This window comes from Dermacentor silvarum, chromosome 9 (assembly GCF_013339745.2).
Source record: "Dermacentor silvarum isolate Dsil-2018 chromosome 9, BIME_Dsil_1.4, whole genome shotgun sequence".
NCBI classification, from domain to species: domain Eukaryota; kingdom Metazoa; phylum Arthropoda; class Arachnida; order Ixodida; family Ixodidae; genus Dermacentor; species Dermacentor silvarum.
Genome location: NC_051162.1, coordinates 166,462,756 through 166,473,544, shown reverse-complemented (window position 1 = coordinate 166,473,544; position 10,789 = coordinate 166,462,756). Strand labels below are relative to the sequence as shown.

Below are 10,789 nucleotides of genomic sequence, written 5' to 3'. Positions count from 1 at the left end.
TTTGCTTGTTGGTAGTGTGTATATTTTACTCTTGACAGACTTGTTCACAGTGTTTCTCTAATTTCCGCAAAACTTTGCGAGACGTCCTTTTGCCGCACCACAACAATTGGCGTTGCCCAGTCCGAATAGTGCGTTGATTTTCCAAATTTCCAGTTTCCCAAAGCGTTTCAGCTCAGCCACGACTTCATCCTTCATGGCGAACTGGATACTGCGGCATTTCAGTAACGTGGGTTGGGTGCCCTCCTTGAGTAAGATGTGGATACGTGGTAGGGCAGCGCCAGGAAATTTCTCACCGACTTCATCTGGAAACTGTTCTACAATTGCTTTAGGTTGGATGTGGACGCAATGAAGACTTGTTATGCTGATCTCCATGGCTGGAACGAATCCCGGCCCGGAAGAGTGCTGCCACCGTTCTTCACCACAAATAGTGGCAATTGAAACTGTTTACCTACCGAATTTCACGGGCACGAATGCCTTTTCATGCACGTCCAGACCTTCCTTTTTTGCAGGTCAGTAGTTGCGTGTCGCGATTTTCCAGCTTGATCCGCTTCGCCACATGCAGCTTTTGAAAGTCGTTGATACTAATAATGGATCTGACCGCTCCGGAATCTACTTCCATAGGCACGATTTAATTCCCGAATCTCTACAGCGATGACGTACTTTGGCGTTCCGCTTTTTACTTGGCTGATTCTGAACAACGCATCGTACTTGCTCATCACGGAGTTCGCCATATCACCCAGCTGATGTTCCACTTCTGCTTTCTTTATTCGGCATGCTTTGGCTAGGTCTCCCCGCAGCTGAAGCACACACAATCTTTGAATTGGCAAAGCCACGCCGCATGGGTTCCAAAAGAGCGAAAACAACGCCGCTGCCTTTCTGCTTGCTTCTTGCTGGCTTTCATTCCTACATTTGTGGTCAAGTCTTGTTAGAATTCATGCTCCGGCGGCTTCCTCATTACTTTTTGCTGAGTGTCAACCGTTTCTGCCATAACTGCTAACTCGTAGGTACTCTCTAATGTTAGGTTCTTTTCAGCTAACAACCGTTGTAGGACCACATTGTCAGAAATTCCGAAAACCAAAAGGTCACGTACCATTTCTCTAATGGAAACTTTGTACCGCCAAATCCACAGTTGTCGGACAACTTGCGCAAAACAGTGACATAGCCACGTCCTCCCCGTCTTGTTGGTCTTGCTTCGAAAACACGCACCTCGCATGGTTGATGTGGTTCTTTAGTGCGTCGATGATGACGTGGTACTTCACATTCGGCGATCGCAAAGGCTTGAGGAAAATTGGTGTCAGGGAGTACGTTTCAGGCCCACAGCATCTGAGGAACACAGCTGGCTTGTCTTCATCCGTTGAAAGCTTGTTAGCTGTGCACGATAACTCAACGCGCTCCACATAGTCTATCCACGACGGATTTTCACTAAGGTTGAACTCTCGAATGCGACTCCCGAAGGCCATGTTGCCGGAAAGAAACTGACCACTCACAGGCTAGGCTGTGCCTCGTCGCCACTGTAATAAACAGACGCGTGAGCCGCATCCGTACTTGAACAACACACAGTTTATTTCAAGAATGCCACGGATTAAATTGCTTCGGCGGTGGCGGATATTAGCAAATTTGGTGATAAAAAAAACTAACACAGAACTGGCACATGCTCTCTTTTGGTACACATATGTCACTTCACGTGATTACACAACAGATCACAGAATGCGATCAGCAACCGTCAGCGCAGGTATCGTTCAGCGCAGGTATCGTCGTTCAGACGACGAATAAATGCCACACAGTGCAATCACCCGCTACAGCATCTAAACGTTCAATCACCACAAAGCTCTCACACGACCGCACTTGCGTCTAAACGTTCGGCGACTAAACGTCTAACTTGCGTTCGGCGTCTCGGCGTCTAGGCGTCTAAACTTGCGTCTAAACGCGCCAGCAACGGGGCTAGACAGCTTTCATGTGAGGGCACGAAAAGAGTGGCTACACGCCGTCCAGCTTCCAGCGCTGCTGCAGGGGCTCCTCTTACCCACGGCATTACCATCGCTCTCAATTCTGTAACTATAGCTGTGCAAACAAGAAAAAGATGTTCACTTAAAAGTTTGGGTAATGCTGCGAAGTTCTCGTATTCCATTGCTGGAACACAAGATGTAATCGCCCCCGTGCTGTCGGTCAATGTCGTTCGTTACTTGAACGATGCCAGTAAATGGCCGCTGAAGCATAAAACGTCACGCAGACTTCCAATAAACTCTGCGAATATGAGCAGAGCTGACTTTACAGAAGCATAGGGCGATCTCGGCTTGGTAACCACTCTCGATCAGTCATTGCAGTATTCAATCTGCGCCTCCAAACTGCTAGTTCTATGGGGAACCGACCTAATTCAAAAAGAGGGAGCATTTTCGCTCTTGAGGCACTCCAAGTGTGCGATTGAAATTCATCATTACGCGACGCTCATCATTGTCTAGCTGGCATTCTCTTTATTTTTCCCTTTTATGTTAGTGTATATTATTTTAACACGAAAGTGTTTTATGCCGGGGTCCACCAAGACTTCACTGACGTATTCCGTCACGGAAATACGTCAGCTTACAATGTACACGAACATAATACAAAGAAAGAAACCAGAAGAAAAAGTTCCACAATCATGCAAAATTTGGAAATCGAACCACGACCTCTCGGTCCGCGACGATAGATCGCCGAGCGTTTAACCCATTGCGCCACAAACGCATTTGCAGAGAGCTACACAGACGCGCCTTATATATCTAACACTCCTCCGTGTACCCGCGCTCTTGCTCGGGGCGGTGCCGCCGCCTACGAGCAGAAAAGAGAAGTACTGCATTATGACACTAACGCGCACCGACAGTGAACGCTTCGGTGGTTCTCAGCACTACGACGCCTCGATGCCAGCATTCGAAGGGACGCTGGCATCAAGAAGCACTACCAACGCCACCTAGGTGGCGTTCACCGTACTCAGCACAGCGGAGCGTGGCCTCCGCAATTAGCTCTGAAAATGTTTCTGAAGTTGATCGCGGAGGCTGCAATTACGACGCGCTGTACGCGCTGATTTGACTCGGTGACGATTCAGTTACGTGCTTTGTCTTGCGCGTTGTATTAGTGTGTCAGTTACGTGCTTCGTCTTTCGCGTTGTGCTAGCGTGTGCAGCGTAGTGCAGCTTCCATATGCACGACGGTTGCTCATGGTCATCGACGTTGGTAGTCGTGATGGAGGAGACGTGCCACCAGGCGTCAGCGTGGGAGCATCAACGCCTAAGGGCGCTTTAGCCACAAAACACCAATAGACATTATATATCAATGTGCAATAAACATTACACTACTTCTGTGAAAACACGTTTCACTTTCGTGTTCTATACCGATTCCTATATAAGAGGGATCAACCACATTTTTTATTATATGGTTACGCGCAAGCCACACCACAGCAAACAAGATATTTTGTTATTAAGCAGCGTTTACTCTCGATGGATGAATTCGCACATATCGTGTTCATATTGCCACGCGTCTTCAAAAGGGGGCTGACGACGTTTATTGAGAGCGGCTGGGCTCTGGAGAAAACGGCGGCGAGAGCTAACTATCGAGCGGGGCGGTTAGCACGTGCACGTCTTTCTTCTTGCGCCTCTGCGCTTGCCCTATTCCCACTACTACAGGTGACATTTCCCTCCTTCCTCGGAAAGAGCATCGGCTCGATGCTCAAGAAGTGGTTTGGGAAAGGAAAAATAACAACAACAACAACAACAACAACAACAACAACAACACGCCTAATGAAGATGCTCGCGCCCAGAACACACCGAGAGCTACAGCAGCGTAGCTAGAAACAATTCTCTACCTCTCTAGAAACGGAGAGGTAAGTGCATTAGGTGCAAATGGGAGCGTAAAAATCACGAACGCGCAACGTAGGGCTTCATGCACACGACGTGAACTACGTCAGAACTAGGTGGTTGTCGACGCCGTGTTTGCGCCGCACTGTCTGGAACGACTTCATAGTTCACGTCACTAATGCGGCGCAGCACTTTGTAGGGGCCAAAATACCGGCTGAGCAACTTATTACAAAGGCCACGGCGGCGAACAGGGGTCCACACCAACACTTGGTCTCCGGGACTGTAGCGCACTTGCCGGTGACGGATGTTATAGCGCCGTGCATCTGCATGTTGCTGCTCCCAGATGTGCAGCCGCGCGAGCTGGCGAGGCTCCTCAGCGCGCTGAACAAATTCTTCGGCGTCAGTAGTTAGGCGCTCGGCGTCGTGGCACGGAAGCATAGCGTCCAGCATCGTCTGTACTTCGCGGCCGCAGACAAGGCGAAATGGTGTGGAGCGCGTTGTTTCTTGTACGGCGGTGTTATTATACGCGAAGGTCACATAAGGCAGGATACGATCCCATGTTTTGTGCTGGACGTCGATGCACATAGAGACCATGTCTGTGATGGTCTTGTTTAATCGCTCCGTAAGGCCGTTGGACTGTGGATGGTAAGCGGTCGTCTTTCGATGCCTGGTGTTGCTCAGTTGAAAAATTTCGTCCGTGAGCTGTGCCGTGAACACCGTTCCTCTATCTGTGATAACAGTGGCTGGGGCACCATGGCGCAATACAATGTGACACATGAAGAACTGCGCTACCTCAGAAGCCGTGGCTCGTGGGAGCGCCTCTGTCTCAGCATAGCGGGTTAAATAGTCAGTGGCGACAATCACTCACTTGTTGCCGTCGGTTGATAGAGGAAAAGGCCGAAGAATCTCCAAGCCGAGAGAGAGAGAAAAAAGGTAAGGGAAAGACAGGGAGGTTAACCAGACATTATCTCCGGTTGGCTACCCTGTACCGGGGGAGGAGTAAAGGGATTCGACAGGAGAGAGAGAAAAAAAAAATAAGTACAAAAAAGGGGAAAAAAGGAAAGAAAAAAAATCACACACAGACACACACATACAGAACTGTTTCTGTGGGCATTGTCACGCAGTCTGCGAAGGCGTTCTAGTGTTGAAAAGTGTCAACGTCCCATCCTACGTCACACAGTGTAGAGTCACAATTTGTCACTGAGTTCGGTGTCTTTTAAATAACGCAGCAGCGCCTTCAAGGTGGCTCGCGCTGTTGTTCGTGTAGGCCAGTTTACAAGGATGTTGATTTGCGTTATTAAGCGTTTGTCCAGTTGACCTATCGTGGCTGAGAGAGCTGCTCTCTGCGGGTTAAAACGAGGGCACTCACAAAGAAGGTGTGAGATTGTTTCGTTGCACCGGAAGAGCGTTCGAATCACAGTCGGTCAGATAGGCCGGTGGCTCGCAAGAAGCGCAGAAGCGCCTGCACGGCCTTCTTCTGCGACGTTGGGTCCAGTCTGTGGTGGGGAATTTTTTCTTCCGACAGAGGCTGGTCGTCCAATTGGTTGAACGCGTTGGTAAGAGAATGTCTTTGCGCACTGTACTGCGGGCAGTCGCACAATATATGTACAATTGATTCTTCATTGCCGCAGTGGTCACAGGCTGCGCTGTCGGCCATTCCTATGCGGAACGCATAGGCGTACGCAACGCCCAACCATAATCTGCACAAAAGTGTTGCGTCTCCTCGGCGAAGCCTTGATGGTACTCGAAAGCTTAGGGTTGGGTCCAGAGAGTATAAGCGAGCATGCATGAAGTGCGATTCATGCCATTGTGACCTTGTGCGTTGGCGAGCGAGCACGCGGATCTTCCGTGCAGCGTCAGTCCTAGAAAGTGTAATGGGTCGTTTGTGATCTTCTTTATGAGCTGTGCGGGCAGCTTGATCGGCCCGTTCATTGCCGATAATTACACAGTGACTTGGAAGCCACTGAAAAGTTATTTCTTGCCCTATCTCAGTCAGATTGTGTATTGCCTCGGCAATCTCAAAGACCAGCTGCTCGTGTGGACCGCGGCGTAAAGGTGATAGTAGAGACTGCAGAGCCGCCTTTGAGTCGGAGAAAATTCTCCATTTGTGTGTCACTTGGTCACTAATGAATTTCAGCGTGGCACAAAGTGCTGCGAGCTCTGCTGCCGTCGATGTTGTGACGTGAGACGTCTTGAATTTAATAGTTGTGCCCATCGTTGGTATCACCACTGCCGCGGTAGAGCTGTTCGGCAGGACGGAGCCGTCGGTGTATATATGCGCAGAGTCTTGGTACTTCTCGTACAACAGGAGTAAGGCGAGCTGTTTAAGGGCAGGTGATGACAGCTCTGCTTTTTTCTGGATGCCAGGTATTGTCAGGTTGATATTTGGCTGGGTAAGGCACCACGGAGGAATCGAATGTCTTGCGGCAGGAGTGAAGCAAGTTGGTAATGACTCACCATGCGTGGCTATTGTTTGGCACAAAGAGGTACGTTGTCTGTCCGCTGGCAGATATGCCAGGTGGTGGTGGGGAGTCCGGGCAAGATGTCGTATATGTGTCCTTAATGCTTCAACCTCAATGTGAGTCTTGGCGAGGTGGTCTCCAGCAATTGCTATAGTCGCCACTGTGGATGCACTCCGAGGCAGGCCTAGGCAAATGCGGAGCGCTAGTGCTTGAACACTTTGTATGGTGCGCAGACTCGTTTTGTTGACGTTAGTTAAGGCTGGCAAGCTGTACCGCAGGAAGCCAAGAAACAGCACATTGTATAGTTGCAGCATAGCACTTGTGGACATTCCCCATGTCTTTCCAGTGAAGAACTTAAACAGGTGACAGATGCCTGTTAACCGCTTCTTCATGTATGAAACATGATGGCTCCATGACATGTCTCTGTCAATTATAACGCCTAGAAACTTGTAAGATCGAATGTAGGGTATTCTTTGGCCATTTATCAATACGCTGTAGTTCGCCATGGGCTTCCGTGTAAATGCCACAAGTGCGCATTTCTCAGACGATATTTCCAGACCTCGATTCCGGAGGTAAAAAGCAGTCTGAGATGCGGCTTTCTGGATCCTCGCACGCAGTTGTAGGCGTGTTACTGCAGACGTCCAAACGCAGATGTCATCCGCATACATTGATAGCTGAACTGTGCTTGGCAGGTGTTCAAGGAGAGAAAGGAGAGTCAGATTAAACAGCACAGGGCTGAGGACACCGCCCTGGGGGACGCCGCGGTAGCTGTAATGTAGAGAGGTGTGGCCGTCCTCAGTGCTCACGAAAAAGGATCGCGTGGAGAGGTAGTCGCGTATCCATTGAAACATCCGGCCGCCCACACCTACCTCTTCGAGAGCAGTAAGTATGGCTTCATGTGTAATGTTGTCATATGCCCCTTTCACGTCGAGAAACAAGGAAGCGCAAAGACGCTTTCGGCATTTTTCGTGATGAACGTAGGTGACTAGGTCGACGACGTTGTCTATTGATGATCGACCACGGCGAAAGCCCATCATAGCCTCTGGGTAAATGTTGTGGTACTCTAGGTACCACACCAGGCGTCCTAGGATCATTCTCTCCATTACTTTGCCCACACAACTAGCCAAAGCGATCGGGCGATACGATGAGAGCTCCAAAGGCGATTTGCCAGGCTTCAGTAGTGGAACCAGGCGACTGGTTTTCCAGCTTATCGGGAGCGTGCCATCTCGCCAAGATTCATTGTAGAACTCTAGGAGAACAATGCTTGCGCACTCACCCAGATGACGTAGGGCTTTTTAAGAAATGCCATCAGGTCCTGGAGCCGATGTGCGTCCACACAAAGCTAGTGCTGCCTTAAGTGCATGGATTGAAAAAGGTAGATCCATGCGTTGATCTCGAGGTGGTGGAGAGCTGCTCGAAGGCGAAAAATTGTTGGGAGAAGCGAGTTGGCCGGATAATCTGGCGCAGAACTCTTCTGCCACGTCAATATCCGGTCGCTGTTGTGAAAGGGCTAGGGCCTTGAATGGAATCCGCTGCACGGGCAGTGTCCGGAGACCTCGTACCGTCCTCCACAATTGCGATAAAGGCTTGCGAAGGTCTAGAGACTCACAAAACGCAGCCCAGCGTTGTGATTCCAGCTTAACTAACCGGCGCTGGATCTTCTTTTGGATGCGTCTGGTGGTCCGTAAATCATCCATTGCATGCGTGCGGCGGTACCTTCGTTCAGCACGTCGACGAATTGCTTGAAGTCGTTCTAATTCTATATCAAATTCCGTTAGCTTCGAAGAGCATGTGAGAGTGCACATAGTATCTTGTACTGCGCTCTTGATAGTCTCTTCCAAACGATGTGAAATGTTGTCTTGACAGTGCTCTTCCATGAGAGACTGAAATTTGGTCCAGTCCATTCTTTGGATGGTATCGCGTATCTTGGAAGGAGATTGTTGCCGAGCCGCTGGGAAAGTCCGTACATCCGGAAGGAAATCAGACAGCGTTTCCAGGCATAATGCGACGTTTTATTGTCGTCTCGGAAATATATAGAAAAAGGGGGGGGAGGAGGAGGTGGGAAAGAAGAAAATGTGGCACACGGCGCAAGGGCAGCTGCCGCATGCCGATTCGGCTGACGTAAGTGATAACATTCCTTTCCCCTTAATAACCGTAGCGCTCTACCGGCTTCTTCGTACGAGTGGAACGCCGCAGTTGGGGCGGGGCTTCTGAGCCGTCCGACGTGGTACTGGAATCCAACGCCCTCTCCTCTGTGGGCATCGGGTCTTCCTGGGGTTCGGCGGATGGGGTCCCGGATGTGTCGGCAGAACGCTTGCGCACTTGATCCGTGTGTCTGCGAACCACACCTTCATCCGTCTGAACAGTCACCAACCGGGCACCTGTGGTAGACTTGACTTTACCAGGTGTCCACTTGTCCCCGACTCCGTAGTTGCGGACGTAGATGGTGTCGCCTGGGGCGAAACTCCAGGTAGTGTCGTCGGTGGGTTTCCGCCGATGTTCTGTCTGTTTCCTGGGTGGAAAACACATGTCTAGTCTCGTCCGCAGCTTGTACCCCAAAAGCAATTCCGATGGAGACAACCCCGAAGGCTGTGGCGCGTTCCGGTACTTGCACAAAATTCTAGCCAGCGCAATCCCGAGATCCACTCCAGTCATTTTCTTTAAACCGTCCTTTATATTTCTGACGGCGCGTTCTGCCAATCCATTGCTCTGTGGATGATAAGGCGGCGTGCGAATGTGCGTGATACCGTTTCGCAGCATAAAACGGTCAAACTCTGACGCGGTAAATGGCGTGCCGTTATCCGAGACCACGGTACGAGGCAGTCCGAATCTGCTAAACAACGCCCTAAGAGCGTCCACGGTGTTTTTAGCAGTGGCCTGGCGCATCGGTATAGCTTCTATCCACTTGCTGTGCGAGTCCACAATAATCAGAAGCATGGTGTTATTAACGGGCCCCACGAAGTCTATGTGCAGTCGCGACCATTTCTCGTTCGTACTGGGCCAGCTTACAGGCTCCTGTGTCGGTGGCATGGGTAAAGCTTGTACACAGCTGCGACATTCATCCCCGACACGCTGAATGGCTTTGTCAAGACCGGGCCACCAGAAACTAGACCTTGCCACGGTCTTCATGGTTGAAACTGCCTGGTGGGCCTCGTGTAACAGTTTTAACAACCTCCCACGAGCATCTTTGGGGATTACTACCCGATGGCCCCAGAACAGTAACCCTCCTTCCACGGACAATTCATGTCGCCGTTTGTAGTATTCGGACAGTGCCACGTTTCCTACAGGCCGTGGTGATGGCCAACCCTCGATAACATACCGGCAAACACTTGATAACATCTCGTCTGCTGCTGTCAGTGCTTTCAACTCCTGGCGTGACACCGCGGGATGGTCCCATCCGTCGATGGCGAGCACCATGTCATCGCATTCTTCAACTGCTGGTTCCGGCGCCTGCAACATTTGTGGCAAACGGCTCAGTGCATCCGAGTTGAGCATCAGTTTGCCGGGTTTAAACATCAATTTATACTTGTAAGCTCCCAGCAACAGAGCCCACCTTTGAATTCTTGCAGCGGCCATAGCCGGGGTCTGGCGATCTGCCCCCATAAGGCCTAGCAAGGGGCGGTGATCAGTGACCAGCGTGAATTCACGTCCCAGGAGGTAATCCCGGAACCGAGTAACTCCGTATACTAGCGCTAAGGCCTCGCGTTCGATCTGGGAGTATTTCCTTTCGGCTACGGTCAATGTCCGAGATCTAAATCCAATCGGTCTGTTCTCGCCATCTATGCGATGAAAAGGCACTGCACCGACGCCATGCGGCGAAGCATCACATTCCAAGAGTAGCTCCCGTTTTGGGTCAAAATGTGTTAAGACCGGCGCAGCGCACAGCTTATTCCTGGCCTCTTCGAAAGCTCGCTCTTCTTTCTTGCCCCAAACCCATGTTGCTCCTTTCTCTAAAAGCCGATATAACGGCGCGAGCAACGTAGACAGATTCGGCAAGAACTTGTTGTAAAATGTTATCATGCCAAGAATTGACCGCAATTCGGTGACGTTTCGTGGGGCCGGAGCTAGCCTTATAGCGTCAACATTTTTTTCTAGCGGATGCAATCCCTCTGCATCGATGCGGTGACCAAGATAGGTTACTGATGATTCAGAAAATCTACATTTGTCGGCACGAAGCTTGATGCCATGCTCCTTGAAACGATGAAGTACCGCTTCAACATTAGCATTCTGATCCCCGGCGGTGTCTGCTATTAGCACATCATCTAGATACGCTTGGGTACCTGGCAGACCCTTTAGCACCTCCTCGATCTTGCGTTGAAATATAGCGGGTGCCGACGCTATGCCAAAGGGTAAGCGATTGTAGCAGAATAGTCCCTTGTGGGTGTTAATGACCGCCAGCTTTTTGGAGTCGTCGTGAAGCGGGATTTGATTGTAAGCGTCTCGGAGGTCTAGAATGCTGAACTTCTCGCCCCCACAGAGATTACCAAATATGTCATCTATAATC

The 10,789-nt window shown here is 50.4% G+C and overlaps 1 protein-coding gene across 1 annotated transcript; it reads right to left on the bottom strand.

Annotated features, from left to right (window-relative positions):
- Positions 1-8,430: 8,430 nt before the first annotated feature.
- On the bottom strand, positions 8,431-10,048 carry LOC125939937 (uncharacterized). Its single transcript, XM_049655480.1, has 2 exons — positions 9,605-10,048; positions 8,431-8,797 (listed from the first exon to the last, which is right to left on the bottom strand). Exons 1-2 carry the CDS (start codon positions 9,886-9,888, stop codon positions 8,431-8,433), a joined length of 651 nt encoding a protein of 216 aa, XP_049511437.1. The 5' UTR covers positions 9,889-10,048.
- Between the last annotated feature and the right edge of the window lie 741 nt (positions 10,049-10,789).

Coding starts and splice junctions, on each gene's coding strand:
- LOC125939937 (XM_049655480.1), bottom strand. CDS start 9,888: ATGGGGGCAGATCGCCAGACCCCGGCTATGGCCGCTGCAAGAATTCAA. Junction 8,798..9,604: donor ATGTTATCAAGTGTTTGCCG/GTATGTTATCGA, acceptor TTTTCCACCCAG/GAAACAGACAGAACATCGGC.